Source organism: Centroberyx affinis, unplaced genomic scaffold (assembly GCF_046629955.1).
Source record: "Centroberyx affinis isolate AG114_WGS23_722 - 3 ecotype Tasmania unplaced genomic scaffold, CSIRO-AGI_Caff_v1 ptg002192l_1, whole genome shotgun sequence".
In the NCBI taxonomy this organism is placed as follows: Eukaryota; Metazoa; Chordata; class Actinopteri; order Beryciformes; family Berycidae; genus Centroberyx; species Centroberyx affinis.
In genome coordinates, this window is record NW_027280500.1 from 197023 (window position 1) to 215184 (window position 18162).

General features: G+C 42.7%; 1 protein-coding gene across 6 annotated transcripts in view; it reads left to right on the forward strand.

Moving 5' to 3' along the window:
• The first annotated feature begins 1142 nt into the window (after positions 1–1142).
• Positions 1143–18162, forward strand: part of col11a2 (collagen, type XI, alpha 2) — a 61896-nt gene continuing 44876 nt past the window's right edge. For 5 of the 6 annotated variants that reach the window (XM_071532483.1, XM_071532485.1, XM_071532486.1 and 2 more), the window contains exons 1-2: positions 1143–1644; positions 16894–17055. In XM_071532483.1, the coding sequence (XP_071388584.1) occupies positions 1527–1644; positions 16894–17055 (280 nt within the window). In that variant the 5' untranslated portion in view covers positions 1143–1526. Of the gene's footprint in view, positions 1645–16893; positions 17056–17089; positions 17093–18162 lie in introns of all 6 variants that reach the window. The other variant, XM_071532484.1, reaches the window with a different exon arrangement.

An 18162-nucleotide genomic window follows, 5' to 3' on the forward strand; every position in this document is an offset into this window, starting at 1 on the left:
TGTGTATTTTTCTTCACTCTGGTCATGTAAAACCAAGCTGGATGCAACAAGTTCACGCCTGTTCTCTGGGGGTTGTTCAAAGGCATTCTGGGAAATGTAGGAATAGGGTTAGGGTTAGTCTGGGCACATCATTAGCAGCAAGAGGCTAGCACTGGGAGCTCACCGTCCAGCTGACTCTGGAGCCAATATTGTCTGTGGGTCCAAGAACTACAGGTATGTAAGAAACTAATTATATATAGGTTAAAAATTGCCGAGCTTATCCTTTAAAATGTAATTCAGATCACATTGTACTGATTTAGCCTGGTAAATCTGCAGGGTGTTCATTACATTTATTGCAGAGACATATAGCTGATGATTGATAGAGTTGGACTTGTGCTCTCAGAAGTTACAAGTCCATTACAGATTAATTTGCAAATCAATTTTAGTTATGTTTATTTTTCTTGGCCCTTTCATGTAAGTATGACAAGATCTCTCTCTCTCTCCCTCTCTCTCTCTCTCTCGCACCTGAGCTGATGCTGCATAACAAGGCCACGTGGGACTGACCAATCAGAACGACAGAAGAGCTCAAACGTTTGGGAGAAGGGGGCGTGGCCACTCGTGCGGACAGAGCGCTGATTGGCTGGTTGAAGCCCCTCTGCGGACTCAGCGGTGCTGCACGGTGCCGCTGTCTGATCTGCCGCTTACCTGCGCGGTCCTTCATGATTTATAAAGCCAGCCTTGTCATGCGGAGGCGCAACCGAGTGCCACGGATACAAAGACAAGGATGGAAAGTAGGAAATAAAAAAGGTGGAGAGAAATAGTCTACCGGCCCTTCTTGGTGAATCAGGATTGTTGAGTGAAAGAAAGTGGAGAGAGCAGAGAGATAGAAAAAACGTTGCTTTATATTAACATTAAACCACTAGCTGACCGCCGCAAAGAAAGACGCCATTGTTGTGTGTCAGGTGAAATATTTGTATATCATTAAAAACGCTCAGTCCGCAGTCTCAGCCCGCTCCTTCGCACACGTAGGGCTACGTGCGCCGCGCGCAATTACGCACGGTCTCTCTCCCTCCCTCTTTCCCCTCTGCCATTCACTCATTCACTCTCTCTCTCCACACACACACATACACACGCGCTATCTCACTTTTCGTGGGAGAAAGTAAAGAAGGGGAGAGAGAGAAAGGGAGAAGGGAGAGAGAGAGTGGTTCCAGGTCTCTCTCTGCTCTCTCCGCTTTTCGGCACTCATACCCAGTCTGACTCAATGGGGCTTTAGCACTAGGGGGTTAAACGTTAAAATAAAAGATATTTATTCACCCCAAAGCCCCTTTAGTGTTTGGGTTTTGTGCATAACATAGGCAGACATAGGTAACGTGTTAAGGGAAGAGTCGGGACAGAGGTACAGTCGTCTCCAGAGGCGTGCCTTTTGATTTTTTGCCTCGCAGAAGGTTCAGTCGGATCCCTCTCGTCGGCTGGCTTTCTGTGAGAGGATAACTTCCACCATATCCTGCATTTACAGCTCCACCGGGCCGGCAAACTACTGCAACACTATGGATATTGGAGATTGCCCCTTCCGGAAGAAGCGGAGACCATGGCGCGTGGACTTCTCATCCTTCGCCTTGGTAACCGTGGCGCTCGCCTTGTGCCAAACGGCCGTGGCTCGCGCAGGTAAGACGGTTTGTCTTTGTCAACGGTTGTGGTGTTTTGTTTTGTTTTGTTTTACAGAGACTGGGGCAAGAAATGTCTAACTTAACTGGTGTTTTTGTCCCAAAACTTCTTAAATCATCGCTGTCTCCCTGGATTTACTGGGCACAGTTAAGGTAAAGGCGTCTCTTATCGTATCGGTGAGAGATCCGTTATCGGACATTTCACCTGACAGGCTTCTCTCCTTTTTCCCCGCAAAATGTGGTCGATGACCCGCCACAAACAGTCAGTCCACAGTATTCAAACATGTTTGTAAATGGATATGCTAATTGTTGTACCGACACAAACACATATCGAAGCGTAGCAACTAAAGTTTATCTCTGCTTTCTGCAACCAGACAGGCGCATCCCCCTAAATCAGTGCTGGACGGTTAACGTTAGCTAGCTTACTTTTGTATTTTCTTTCGCCTAGGTCTTGTATGACTGGGCCATGCTACCGACCAGCGTTCATATTGTCAGAAATTAGTTGTGGAATAATGGGGAAGTGATACCGGGGAAAAGCCAGAATAGTAACAGGCGTTAAGCATCATCCGGCCGGGCTTGGCTGTGTGTCCGATAACGGACCTATGAGACTTGGAAGTTTTATGCACTGCATCGGTAGTTGCCCATCACACGAAGAACAGACGCAGACAAACTAAAAGAATGACAGTTACATAGATTTAGAAATGCTTTGACTTTTTTAATCAGTTTGTTTGTGTTTACATTGATAAAAGTCGTGTTCTTATTGGAAAGGTTGAAATTTCGCAGAGCTAGCAAAACTGTGTAATGGACGTTACGCACAGCTCGCTGCGTTACGCACAGCTCGCTGTCCCAACGGTCACAGGAGAAGCTGATAGCAAGTTACAGGAGCCTAAAAAAAACACTTTATCTCGGACTGATAGATAAGAAAGCATTAATATTGTTCTGAATATGAGTTTTTCGTGGTCCTTGAACAGCACTCGCCTCTTCCCTCGGCTCTGTCTGCTGGGTGTGGATGCAGGCTGAAAGCTGACAGGTGTCATCTCTCCAAATGTTGCGGTTAGCTGGGCAGCTCAAATATTTCAGGCATTCAGGGTTTTTTTCCCATTTTGAACAATTTGGGTGGCGTTGATTTTTTTTAACATTTATTTTGCTGTTAATCCTTTAGAGAATTCCACTCACTTTTGACAAGATGATGCCCAGTTTATGCCCCTATCCGGAGGGGCCATGGGGTAGGACGGTGCACAGCTGCCTCAGATGCTTTTGAACGGGTTTATCGGTCAAGCAAACCGATTTGGAAACTTGACTTGTGCTGGCATTTTCTTTTTACAGCTGAATGTAGGCCTGTGAGTATGTAGACACAGACTGCCAGTAAGGCTGTGGTGTTGGTTTGGTGTTTACCAGTTCAGCCTGTGCACCAGTCTATCCATCACTGTCTCTGGTTCTCCAAGGAGAGGGGAACAGTTTGGCATGTAGGACGTGACAATATGGAACTTTTTTTTTTTAGCTTTCTTGTCTTTGTAGAACAATATAACAATACAAATAATAAAAGATAATAATTCAGTACGATTGATGATTAGGTTAAATGATATTGACTGACGAATCATGATTTTTTTCTTAACTTTAACAATGTGAAATGTCTGTGGAATAGCCCAAGATTTTTAAGATTTTTTAGATTTTTTTTTCAGCTTTGTTTTGTTTGGTGGTTTCTGCGTCTTAACGTTTTAGTTTTTTAAATTATAGGAGGCTTTTTTAAAATAGATGTATTTATATGCGCCCCCCCACCCTTACCCCAACCTCTACATTTATAGAATTCTTTGCTATCAAGGAATGATCTGTATGCGCTGTAGTTCCCTGGCTGGCCACTGGTTGTCTTCAGTCAGTTATTTTTAACACAGAGGCTCCTTTGATTCACCTGAGCAGTACAGATTTATATGAAGTTTCATTCCGGAATGACACACACCATTTAAAAAAAACCTATGATTGACAGCAAGAAATTAAAACAAATTATGTTGGGTTTTTTTTTGTTTAAGGGTAACCTAACCTAACTCGTGACTAAGTCTTGAGATAATTTTCTTTTCCTCAAAATGGATCTATAGCATGGAAAATAAGTCTTTATATCTTTTTAGTTATTTTAAAACTTGTTAAGTATAAGCGAAGTTTGACCGACTTTGCTGAAGACGCATCATGCTGAGCGACTATTTCGTATGCATGGTGAACAAAAGTTTCATAATAATGAAATAAAGAGAATATTTTTGTACAGAAACACTTGAACAGAATCAGTTTACACTGATCTTATGGAAATAATAGTTGTCGGCTCTGAAGTTGTTTGATCGGACAGATGATGAATGGCTCTTTATTCTCAGAGTCTGGACAGATTGCGGGACAGTTGCTGCAGGTTGTGCACCAAGGGGGCTTTTGCAACATAAATTGCCCTCTTTCAGTGTATTCTTTGGCCCGGTTTCCAATTTCAGATTGCAAGAGGCGATTGCACCTTCCCGTCGTCTCCCGTGTGTATTTTGGAGGCGGAAGCCTGAGACATTTTTGCTCTTTATGAATAGGTTATTATACGGCGGAGCAGCTCGGTCGCAGGGGTTTGGGAGTGAATGCGTTTAGTGTCTCCGTGTCTATGTGCGCTTTGTACAGTTCTGTTTGTGTATATGCGTCTGTAAGCTATGGATGTTTTTTCCCAGTTCAGGGTGTGGAAATGTGTCCCACATCCATGTGAATGCGCCTCTGTATCCAGCACCTCGGCAGGTTGTGTTTCTCATCTTAAAGGATGCTTGTGCGCGCGAAACTCTTCGTTTAATTGTAGATAAAGCCTTTCACCCTGTGATGAAGTGATACAGATGTAGCACATACTCCTCTACCGCGCGTCTGGTCCCTTGCGTGTGCGTGCGTGTTGATGTGTCCCAGTGCGCACTATGGGCCAGACGCAATGGACCACTGTGTGCGCGCGTATGGATGCGCGTCCCTGTGCGCGCAGTGTAGTCCAGCGGCAGATGTTGAAAGCAGCGCCCCACCCAGGCAGTGAAAGACCGATTTAGAGAAGAAAGCGGCCTGAAGCTGTTATGTTTATTCTCTCTTCCATGGGAAAATGAAGACAGAAGGGGGTTTGGGGCATACAGCCTTCACACATGAAACATACCAGCAGAAAGGCATGAAAGCCCAGTTTTGTTAAAGGGAGGAGAAAATCGGAGGGCAATATTTTCTTGACATGGATGTTCCTCAGCCTTATTTCAAAGCGGAGCTCTCCTCAAAGGACAGTCTGTCTCACTGTGGCTAAACATAACATAAACCTTCCCCTGCTCTCTCTCTCTCTCTCTCCCTCTCCCCCTCTCTCTCTCACCCCCTCTCTCTCTCTCTCTCTCTCTCTCTCTCTCTCTGGTAGTGAATAGAGCTACTGTGTGGTGGAGCAGGATTTGACAGCTCATACCTGTGACTGTATGGAAGTGTGTGGTATTTCAGGCTTCTGTTGGTCACGTGTGACTCAGTCTGGTGGCTTCCCCCGGCCGTGTCTCTCTGAGTTTCCTCTGCCTTGTCATCTTTTTTTCCCATGGGGCCCTGCACCTCTAGTGATCCACATCCATGCTCTCTCTCTCTCTCTCTCTCTCTCCCCCCCCCCCCTCTCGTTTCATTTTAAGGCTTTTGCACATGCTCTGTCCTAATTGTCCAGTTGAGAGTCTCTGGAATCAGAAGGGGAACTGTTCCCCTTCTGATGCCCATAAAACAGCCAAATATATGGCATGAATAAACATTATGACAGGTTTAGGCTTGGTTTACCAACGATGTAAAAATATATGGTTTGGATGGGACAAGACTGTACTTTTTTTTCTATACACCTCTCTATGTAACTGTATCTATTCCAGAGTTTTGATTTGAAGTCTAGAAAGAAGAACTCTTCCTTTTTAGAGCCACTAACCAGGACTTGCTGCAAAAAATTTCAATCTCAAGTCATTTAGTCTATTATTGAGTCCTAAAATCGTAATTTTCTTAAAATAAGTGAAAGAATCTGGCAATGGGGTTAATTTAACTTGTTTCCAATGCAAATCAACTTGTTGCATTTTGTAGAATCAAGTGTAATTTTCTTCATAGTAGTACAGTGATCTGCCTTATTCTGACACTCGTTTCTAGAAAAGTCCTGAAAGAAGTGAAACTGCATTGGAAACAAGTGGAGTTATCTCTCCTCACTGGCAGAATTTTTATCTTGGTTTACGAAAAATAAGATTTGAAGGCTGAATATGAGACTGGATGACTTGTTAAGATGGATGTTTGACATCCTCCAGAGATGTAAATTCACATTGTTGGCATAGACAGATAAGGCCTAGAGGCCACAAGCAGAGGCTGAATGTGTAAGTGTCTTTCTTTCTATGCTCTGTGAGTGATATACTGTACGGCCATCACATCCCCTCAAACCATGAACTCATAAAAGCCTTTCTCAGACAAAACCACAGTAACACCACAGACTCAGAGGAACACAGCGAGCACAAGATCGCTCTTCTCTCTTTCTCAGTTTCGTAGGTGATGATTTGGCGGTTTGTGTGTGTGTGTGGGTAGTTAGGCGTCGTTCCTTCGAGGCATTCTGTTTTAGCAGAAGATGTACTAGCAGGACGGCAGGCGAGTGTGCCAACTTTATAATGACAGACTGTCTGTATAGGATGCTATTCCTAGTCACTGTTATTTGGCTGCTTCTAGGAAGTCAGTGTAGGAGGGCGGAGGAGGCCAGCTGTGTGCTTTTACATGTACGCTTAATGTACATCTTTTTTCCAGACAGTACAGTCTATCCATGGTAGATCTGGGTCAAACAGTATTTGAAAATCCTTCTCATGGTTTTAGCCTGCCACGTGTTTAGTTTGGGATGAGGAGGACAAGTTACTTTTCAATCCATCGTATATTACAAGTAATACTTCAACACAACATTTGGGCTAACATGTCATATGTGACAATATAATAAGTGCAAAAAAGTTTAGACAACAGGGATTTGTGCAGGTGGCATTTGTGCAGGAACATATTGACAACCTAGAAAGCTTCAGTGTTCATACTGACATATGGTACAGGACCTACAATATGCAGTACATATGTATGTTTACACAGGATGGTAGGAAAAGTGCACACTTCCTTTGATTTTTGTGCATTTGAATGTGCATCTTGTGCTGTTCAGAAATATTTGGGGCCATAATTAGTGTCAGACGGGAGTTAACATCCAGACAGAACTCATCAAAACTGTCAGCGTCCCCCCACACTCCCTCTGCAGCGCACTATAGTCTATTCAGACATGAAGCCACCATCTCCTCATGGTTGTTTTTCCAGGTAAATTACACCTATAAAGATCCCAGAATGCATGGTAGTTTTCTGATGGGGGGGAATTCCACACTGAAAAGGTGTCGCCGTAAACAGTGATGATGATAGTTTATCATGCAAAGCAGACTTGTCTGACTTGTCACTTCTGGCTAGACTGTGAGATAAATGTCCTTATCACTGTCCCTAAAGGTGTCTAATTTAGATGTATTCCCTATACTATATCGATACGATCTATCAGACCAATATTGTACTTTTAAGAAAAATAAGATTGAGGTGAGGGTGTGATTAGCAGCTTCAGCAATGGCAGTTGCTAAAACCCGCAGCAAAACCTTCTTTACTCTGGCTTAAGTAGCTGCTAACCCACCTAAAAGTGCTTTAGTGTCCCATGACAGTCTAAATGCTGTTTCACCCTGACAAGAATACAAGAAGAAAAAAGTCTTTTTTTGGAATATTTTGGCATACAAATTGTGCACTTTAAAGATGTTGAATATTGGCTATTGGCAGCTTCAATCCAATGCATCACTATCAGCCTTCAAAAATCCATCAGTCAAACCCTAGTACCTATGAATGTTATTTCCCACTTAAATTACATTTGTTTGTTGTACATTTTGTTTATCTGTTCAACCTCACCGCCTTTCTTGAAAGCAGGATTTGTGAAGCACTGGTGTGTTTGGACGGAGTGTTAACCTCTAAGACTTTGCAAACTAAGTGCAGTCGGAGCTCAGCTGTGAAGGCTTACCATTCGGCACAGACACATCAATTGGCTGAAGGAGGGTTTCTAATTTGTGCCCACACTGGCTGTCTGTCCCATGTGATAGTACGTTACAGTGAACCACTGACTGTCTCCTGGTCAAGGCCCTTTAGTCATATCCAGGCCCTGTGGTGCCAGTATCCTCCCCCAGCGCCAAACTGAGCCTGCGGCCTCCGGGCCTGAAACCACACGAGACTCCGGCACAGAGACCGGTACAGACAGACCGGCACGAACCGCATAATGGCACATAGGGGATGGTAGATGACTTGGGCACATGCTGGCAGCGACTCTTCAATGGAAGGGAATGTCATACAGAAACCACATGAGACTGCCATACAGTAAATGTTGGCGCTGCCCTGCAGTGAGGGCACAGGCTGGGATCAACCACACAGACTGTGGGAGACATTAGTACTGACACTGTAACATTAGTACTGATAGAGGTGGGTGCAAATACCACAGAGCTGTTGGCAAACAAGCTAAAAGTAAGTTTGTCAGGAATGAGGAGAAGAATGCTTATTTTCTCTTATGTAGTGAATTTGTACGAGGAGGTTTTAACAGGTTTTAAGGTCCTAGTAGTCCCGAAACTCACTGAACACATACAGCATCATGGAAACTTTCAAGTTAAAAAGGTAAAACAACCAAGTTTCCTCTTCAATTTCAAGCCTGTTTCCTCGCTGAAAGGAGCTCTTATCCAGTCAAACCAGGATGATGCTGTTTATACTCTAAAGTTCCCTGTTCCTGCAGATAGAACACTAACCTGCAGGATGCAGTTTGTCACGGGAAATGCACTAGCCAACATTTCTGAAGCACAGATGATTCTATCCTCAAAAACATAGCCATTTTGTGAGAAAAGGTCTTAAGAAGGCTCATATTCACTTGAGTAGTAACCCTGCTGTGCTTTACTTACAGGACGACAATCAGTTTGTAAGAGTAGTTGTTAATTTGGATGTTGGATATCTCATTTTTGATCAAAATCCTTCTTGAGTTCCTCTGTAGTGCCAGCAGAGTTTATTTGAAATGCATACATTTTAATTTGTCATACTGAACCACTGAATTAAAGTTTTAAGGCATTTGAAATTGAATGCAATGACTTGACATTTAATTTTATTATTGAATTTAACTTTGAACTATAATTTCAATTGCATGTTATGCTATTCAAATACAATCTGTGCTGGCACTAATCTCTTGAAAAAGAGTAAATTCCAGCCACACTTGCAGTACTGAGAACAAATATTTATTAGTAAAACCAACGTGTTTCGGCTTGTGGCCTTCATCAGGGTTTTTCATCTTCTGGCACTAATCTCTTTCCATACTTTTGCTGCTGTAAAGCCTCAGAATTGTTCTTGTTCCTCTAACATCATTCAGTTCCTAGTCTGTAACTCCTTTAACTCTCATCTAAATCTTATTTCCATTTGACTGTTGAGTCGTATTTCAGTGAAGCCCACTCCCTTTTCCTCTCACATCCAGATTTCTACAAGCACTCAGTCTAGTTTAATAGCACAAGGGATAGTATTAGTATTGGTAAATGTCTTATTATCCCTATAGGCCCTGCCAGTCACACACACATGCACTCACACAGTGTAACATCTAGATGATAATCCCCACCACAGTGACAAACCAAACCAAACCCCCATTTTATACCATATAAATCATTTAGATTTGAATAACCCCCTTTTTACAGCATGGGTAGTTATAATGGAATTTCTGTCTGTGTACACAAGGCATTATAAATAAATCGTAACTACAGAGCATGATGTTGGAAATTATAACTTACAGTTGGAGTTGTGCTTACACGCCTAGTCGCCGTGGTCAGCTGGACGGACGGAGAGATGCAGACAGAACTGGTGATTGAGGATAAACTTGATTTTAGTTTATTGCTTTCCTTTTCAAAATGCTTTTCCTTTCCGTATTTAACATTTTTCTGAGGTTTCGATGTTGCAGTTTGCCTTTTCATGTTGCCGCTTTTCATGTTGCCGCAGTTGTTTTTCTCTCTCTCCTCTTTGCCCCTTTTTCCTTCTTATAATCATGAAACTCTCACAGGTTAGTTTGGCTGCACAATTAATCATGTTTTTTTCTTGGAAATGCCACTAGACCAAAATATTGACACAATAAATTGATGCAGAGGGGACTTTGTGTATGCATGCATGCGTGCGTGAGTGTGCGTGTGTGCCTGCGTGTGTGTGTGTGTTGGGGAGGGGGTACAATATTGTACATCTCTCCTGCTCTGTGTCTCTAACAATGTGGCGGTTGTGTAAAGGTGAGGGGTTAGGGGTCGCCGTGTCAGCTGGAGTGTGTGTCTGGTATTTGGCACAGCTGTACCAGAAGAAAAGACACACACACACACACACACACACACACACACAGAGAGAAGTTGGTAAAAAGAGAAAAAAGCCCAGGGGGAAATAAAAGTTTCCCACTGAGGTGAACTGGGACTCACTCAGTTGTCACCTTACACTAGTCTGCAGCGTTAGTATGACCCAGGGTCGACAGGACGGCTGTGTGTGTGTGTGTGTGTGTGTGTGTGTGTGTGTGTGTGTGTGTGCATACGTCCATATAGTATGCCTGTACAGTATGCATAAGTGAATAACTTGATGTGCAGGTGTCTTTTTCCGTGTGTGTGTGTGTGTGTGTATGTGTGTGTGCACAATATTCACTAGACCTGTATTTGTGTTCATTCTTGTTTTTTTCTATTACTGGCTTCCATAGCTTCCTATCAGTGCAATCAGTCAGGTTCCAACAGAGATTTTTTAATATACTAGTTATATACTACTTTCTTTCATATACTACATACTGTATGTCTGTATGTTTCTGCTTTTTTCACCAATGTTTTTATACACCACTTCTTTTTTTATAATTATGTGTGCAAAGTTACTTGGCCAATAAAACTGATTCTGATTCATCATATGCATGCCATGTACGTATGTGTCTGTCTGTCTGTCTGGGTGTGTTCATGTCGTGTGCATGTGTGTGTGTCCATCCCTAGTACTGTACCTACTGGGTCTGATCTGTGTGTCCAGTTTGTGTTTGGACAGGAGCACTGTTTGTTTTTGGTTAGTTAAGACTTCAAAATTGGCTGAGAGAATGTATGGACTCGCTGTGTTACGACTTCAGTGCTAGTAAGTATTGGTATTGTTTATCTCATAGGTGTGTCTGTGTGCATAGTGTGTGTACATGTAAACACACACACACACACAAGCATGTTGCAGGCCTGAATGTGTGTGTCTATGTGTGTGTTACATTGTGTGTTTTAGTCCTTCAAAAGAACTAGAGTGTATTCTGTTAACAGTAAAACATGTCACCATTCACCAACTTCACTAAGTCTGATTCAGCTCCATCTAGTGGTGACTGAGGGGAACCACAGTAATTGAATGTCATTTTAAGCAGCAGGTCACATTGCACTGTATGATTGCTGGATATCACAATGTGTTTTCTATCACAGCTTAATGTGCTGTTGGTCTGCATGTATGGCCATCTGTGTAACTCGGTGGGTAGAGCATGGCACTAACACTGCCAGGATTTAGGGTTTGTTTCAGACTGGTATCATTGTTGTCAGATGAAAACCTTGTGACTCCAGTTTTGGTGGTTTTCATTTCACTTTAATTCATTTCACTTCAATTCAATTAATTCACTTCTCTATGGGTTGAGTTCAAAACCCTCTAAACTGAAAAATGCATGGATGTCAAGCTAAAACAAGGCTGTTTTTCACACAACAACAATGTTAAAAAAAACTCATCTGTATTTATCAATGCGTTTGAGCACCACAAAGACATCTTTAACACCCAGTAGATTTCTGGATTTCACTGAGTCATATTTGCTGACACCTAATCACACAATCACTGTGTTCAGTAGTAAATATGAGTGTTTCAGTCATTAATGCGTTTCATTACTGTTCTGGTGTCAGTGTCAACTCAGAATCTTTTTCTCTTGGAGTTTTGTCAGGAGGGTTTACTGTTAGTGGGCTGCGTCTGCCTGTATGAGCTACTGTAATCTTTACCTCCAGTGCTGGTGGTAGCCGCCTTCATGTGCCTGGCAGCCTGGCTGCTCTCTTAATGACAGCGGTGTAATTGGCCTGTGTTTACATCAATGGGCCGCAGCCATCTGTAAGTGCTTATGGTAAGAAAGAACGACTGAGAGGAGCGAGGGAGAAGAAAGAAAGTAAAGAGAGAGAGTGTGTGCCCCCGGCTGTCTATTTTCCTACCTTGTCTAGTTTCATATTTGCCACTCCTTGTCTCGCTCGGTGAGTGTGTGTGTTTCTGTTTCCCTGGGTATCGGTGCACATTTCCCCGGCTCGGCGGTGTGTGTGTCCCTGTGTGTTGTTTTTGCGGGTGTGTTTTTGTCGTGGTTGTGGTCCTCCAGGCAGGAAGGGCCCCGGCAGCAGATGTGAGCCGGGCAGGCGGCCGGGAACAGAGGTGCACATTGTACTGGGTGGACTGGGGACCCCAGGCTGCAATCTGATCCAGTATCCTGCCATCACACAACCACGCTGTCTACTGTCACTGCCACCCCCCACACCCCCCCTTCTACCAACACACACACACATACTCCACCTCTGCATACACCTCTCTCTCCCTTCATCTTCCTCTCTCCATCCTCCTCTCATCTCGTTCCCTCTTTCGCTTTCCCTTCCTTCCCCAATCTCTCTATCTCTATCTCTCTCCCTCTCTCTCTCCCTCTCCCTCGCTTTCTCTCTAATTTCCAGGTTCCTGTGCAGGGAACTCTGGAAAAGTATGGAGAATAAATTTGATCCTCTCCCGGTCTTGAAAGGTTTGGGAATTGTCGGAAAGTCTGGAAAAGCATACAATTGTTGTTCAGACATATATACAGGCTCTCTGTCCTTTTGTACATTGTAATAACTGTTGTGAACAACTTTGACTCTCTTCAGCTGTAGAGTGATAAGGTGTAGGTTTGTAGATTTGTGTGCATCAGCACACAAACCTACAAACCCAGTCAAGAAACTGATGTCTGGAAAAAAGTATGGAATTTTGAATTGAAATATGTTAAGGATCTATTAATTTCTGTCCTCCTTTCTCTCCATCTTCATCCGTCTCTCTCTCTTTCTCCTTCTTGCTTCATTTCTGTTTTGATCTTTCTCACCTTCCCTCTTTTCCACATTCCCTCCTCCATCTCCCTCTGTTCGTTTCCTTCTTCCCTCAAGGAACCGTTTGAAGGCAGTTCCTGTTTTGGACGGTTAATGTAGCATTACAATATCACTCACTCAGTCTACTTACAGAGAAGTCACTCTCTCAATCCACAAGGCCTCCTCTCACTTTCCCTACTTCCCTCACCCTCTCTCTCTCCTCCATTCATCTTAGTCTTTCTATCTCCTTCTCTCCTTCCCTTCCTCCCTCTTCTCTCTCTCTCTCTCTCTCTCTCTCTCTCTCTCTCTCTCTCTCTCTCTCTCTCTGGTGTAGAGTGACGTTAATGGACTGTGGTCTAGACGCCCTGAGGCAATATTAACGCTCCATTTGTGCCTTCCACATAAATATTACCATCTGTGGGTCAGTTTGACTAACTGGGTGTCACCTAAACACAAACGCCACTGAAGGGATCAGTGTGAGGGCACAGAGAAAACTACAGCAATGCCTCAATTGAATTATTGCCCATAAGGCATTATAAAGCACCTTAAGCACCTGATAAGCACATTGACACTAGAAAGTCCAAGCTGTGTCAATTGATGGCTATTTTGAATTTTAAAATTTCAATATTTCAAAATGTCCCTCTGTGACTTTACCCTCTTAGATCCCCAAAATCCATTGGCCTTTCTAGTGTTAAGAGTGCTTTATAATGCAGAATGTATTTAGAACACGATATGAAATTGTATTGAATACTAACACTTTAATGTCACAGTAATACCAGATTCATAATACATCGTTAATGCATGTGATTCTCAGATGTGATTATAAAGTGAGAATTGTCATTGACTGTGGAGCTATAGAGATTAACTGCAGTGTTATGTGTGTGACAACTTTTGGGCATTTCTGATTTGATCAAACAGTTCAGTCGATTAAAGCATATTACTACTGCTTCTGTCCAAACGTCCTGAAACAAGCCTATGACCCATTTTAGGTCCCAATCCATATTTTAAGAAGCACTGGTGTAGAATTTTGATATATAACTGTGTCCAAGTTGGCTGCCTCAGTGTTATTTGCCAGTTGTTGGAGGTCTTTATCCAGACCACCTTACTGTATCACAAGGTCACATATTCAGCACTGATAACCCCAGTGTTAATAGAAACCCAACCCCTGGCAGTGTTAGTGCCATGCTCTAACATGCTCTGTTGTGCTTTACAAGCATACAAAAGTGGGCATGCTTCCATGGCTTCTTCATAAATCTGTTTAAAGTGTTAAAGTGCCTGGAAATTACAGTAGATCAGTGTGGCTGGTAAATGAAAAATGAAAACAAACTTGTTATTTCATAAGCTACGTCACAGAAGGGCTTGGTTGTAATCTTGTCATCAGCACTGTGGTTTTTGCCCAGGATATGCATCACCGCCACCATAAGTTTATGATAAGAGGTGCCACAGCAGGGCTGGCTATAAATGAATTTAATTGGCTGCTAACAGCAAAATTAGCTCTCTGACACACCTCAAACACAGGGAGGCTAGCCAAGCCTGAGGGAGAAACTTCATCCATTTGAGAGTGAGTGTAGAAAAATGTGAATACTGGGTGTTGCTGTTGAGAGTTCTAACTACATAAGGACCTGTTAAGATGTTGTATTTCATAGGTAACCGGTGGACCAGTTGGATAAAATGTTACTGTTATTCAATCAGAAAACATCTGGATGCCTGAATGTTTGAATTGACTTCTCGTAAAATATTTTTAGGTATGTCACATGAATGCAAGCCTTCTGTTTTGAAACCCTAGACGGATTTGGGTTCATGAATTTTTGGCTTACTTTATCACAGATACAAGTAATTTCCTTGTGAATGCACATTGCTACAGGACTGGTGGTGCGAGACTGGGAAGGAGGCTCACCCAGACAGGAAGTTGTAGTTTGGAGGCACCCACCCTGCTGAAGTGTCCTTGAGCAAGACACTGAATCTCTGCCAGCTCCAGGCTGCTGCTCTGTAGCTGAGCCTGACCTCTGACCTCCACATTTTCCTATAGGGATCAACTACAGAAATAGAATGGAAATAGAATTATATTTCTGTGGGATCAGCAGCAGCCCATTAATATAACCGTTTTCATTTTGAGGCACACCACTGCATTTACCAAAACACTGGCAGGTCTAAAACAAGACAGTACAAGTCAGATGATCTGGATAATGGGATATCCACTCTTTTAAAAATGTGGCACCTATTCTGACAAAATAACTGCTGACATAAAAGTAAATTGACAATATATTATTTTTTTAAATTATAGTTTATTAAAGACGTTTGTTTACAAAACAGTAAAATTTAAGGGCACAATCAGTTGAACTTTTGAAATATTGAGCAATGAACATGGAAATGTAGCATGAATGAAACCCTTCAATGGCGCATTGCTGTGACTTGGACTCTCCTGCCTTCCTATCTCTAATTTCCACCAATTCAGTAACTGTAAGGAAAAAAGATGAATTAATTTGTTTTGATATAACACAACATAAGCCATGTGGTTGCTTTTATCTTAAGTATATTACAGCACAGTGATTGGATTTTTTTTTTTAGCATGGTTGGCCCTAAAGGGAATTAAACTCCCAACCCCAGCATTGTTAGTGCCATGTTCTACCTATTGAGACACACAGATTGACACAGTGCCATTGAGCAATGTGAGAAAGCCAACAAGGTAAACCACAGTGCAGACTGAGGGTGAAGAGACAGACTGGGTGACCTTAGTGTGTGAAAGTGGAGAGAGGATGTGAGACTGGTGGTACTGTGTGTGTGTGTGTGTGTGTGTGTGTGTGTGTGTGTGTGTGTGTGTGCGTGTGCGTGTGTGTTTATGTGGCTGTGCATGGTGGCACACAGGTAGGATGTAAGACCGAGTGTGTGTGTGTGTGTGTGTGTGCGATCAGATGAAACTGTGAAATGCTTGTGTGTTCTCAGACAAACATTTATTTGACTCAGCAGTATCACATCAACAACAGTTACTTGTTTCATTTGCTTGATAAATGTGAGTAGAATAGAAGCCACTGTCTCTGGTCTGATTTACACTGAGCTCTACTGTACCTGCCCTGCTGTGGTTCATGTATGTGGCTTGGACTGTGGCCCATTTTCTCTCTGGCACACTGCTTCCTTTCTTATATTATGCCTAAATGTACAGTGGTCACCATTGTAGACATCCCCCTGCCCTGCACCTACACTGCTTTAATACTGCAGGATTTTCCAGACATTTAAGATTACGATTAAGATTAACTTTATTGATCCTCGAGGGGAAATTAGGTTGTTGCAGAAGCAAAGAATAGGAAATATATAAACATACATTGAACAGAAAATTTTAAAGAGAATAGCTTTAGCAACATTGGAGGCAGAGTGGAGTACAAGAGTAAAAAGTGGGGCTTTTACAATGCTACTTCTGTACACCCTGTTGGATGATGGGCCTCCTGAAAAGCTATTAGGGTCAAGGCTGGAATTTGCACCGCACTGTTGGGTTCTTACCTCCCCAGCTACTGGCCTGCTGTAACATAATTAGTAGGTGTTGTCGCCATAAATCTGCACATGGCAAGATTTTAATTAAAAAATACACGTGTCTTATCAGCCTAAATCACAAAGTGGGGCTGCAATAGAGACAAGTGTCCCATCCTCCTGATGGAGACCCTGTCTCAACTGTCTCCTAAACAGCAGTGAGCAGTGCTCCGTCCAGAGAAAGCTGGACTCACCAACGTTAGATCTTTTCCTCTCTCGTCTCTTTGGTTTCCTTTGGTATAAAGCATCACAGACCGGCCGGGTTGGTAAACATGAGCGATTTCTGGGGATTAAAGTTCAAATTTTTCAAACAGGTTCCTCTCACTGCCACTTGGAGCCGCCAAAATGCAAAGTTGTTTAGTGCAAAGTTTGCTATAGTGCCTAAGCCAATCATTTTGATTTCACTTATTTTATTAAGCAACTGTTTTAAATAGTGCAACTGTTCTGAGGCATTGCTTGTTAATTAATCAAATGGTAATCTAATGACATTTTCTTCTCTTCTCTCTTTATCTCTGTCTCTATGTCCCTTTCTTGCCCCTCCCTCTCTCTCTCTCTCTCTCTCTCTCTCCCTCCCTCTCTCTCTCTCTCTCTCTCTCTCTCCACAGACCCAGTGGATGTGTTGCGGGCGCTGCAGGTCCCCTCTCTCCCCGAGGGTGTGAAGAAAGTCCCTGGCTTCTGCACCTCCCGTCGCTCCGGCAGCCCAGACCATGCCTACCGCATCACTAAGAAGGCCCAGATCTCCGCCCCCACCAAGCAACTCTTCTCAGGTAGGCTTCAACTGTCGACTGGACGGAACGCCAGGTGGTTGGAGAGACCGTTCTATAACGAAAAGCTTGAGAGTTTGATCGCTGCAGAAGTCAGGTGTCGTGTACTCAAGTCACTCTGGATAAGCTCAATACCTAAAACATAAATCTTTAGAGTTTAGAGTTTGTTTCACTTTAGAGTGCATTTTACCAGTATGTCACAACACATTTTACAGAGTAACAAAGTTCAAACCAGTGCAAATGAGGTTTTAAAAATGGCTGTACAGTAAAAGCAATGGATACAATAGGCAAGCTTTTTATTTCTGATTGGCCATGGTCTAAATAACTCGACCAGAATTACACTGGTATATCACTGTGAACAATGTGACTAACATACAGCCCTGAGCCCTCAATAGCATATGGAGACAATACGTGGATCTTATTTTGGCAAAGTCATCTATTTTTTAAAAAAAATTGTAAGTAATTAAAAACCAAAAATCAGAAGAATTCATGACACAAATGACCCTGGCCTACACCTCAGTTCAGTTCAGGATTAATATTTAACTGATGAATTCCAATGTGCAGAAAGCTCTAATTTTCATTACAGCTAAGACTGGTTGCTATTTATGTCAGGATATATTTTAAGATGGGAACTAAGCTCTCTGGAGTAAAGTGGGGGTAGTTATGCCCTCTGTTAGATTGCTCATGGATATAAAGTATAATTATGTGGTGCAATACGGAGAGCTCAGTTAAATTGTGTGGGAGAACCAAAACAAATTAACTTTAGAATACTGTCTGACACCCTGAAGCGTGGAGAGGAAAGAGCAAGTAGCATTTATGTGGTTGTGAAGAAATCCTGAAGTCAAAGCTCATTTCAACGCGTTTTGTGAAATTTCTGTTTCCCTCTCCAACTGTGCACACCTGTTATTATGTCTCCTCATCATGCAAACTTCATGTAGGCCTATATTCTTTCTTTCCATAACCAATTTATCCCACCACAGATCTCTCACTGTAATCGCTTTAAGCTTGTCACTCAAGTGTCACTTTCACACGTTCGTCTCTCACATTGTGCTCGTCCTCCCTCCTTCTCTCTCTTCCTCTCCCTTCTACCTCTTGTTCTTCTGTCCTTCT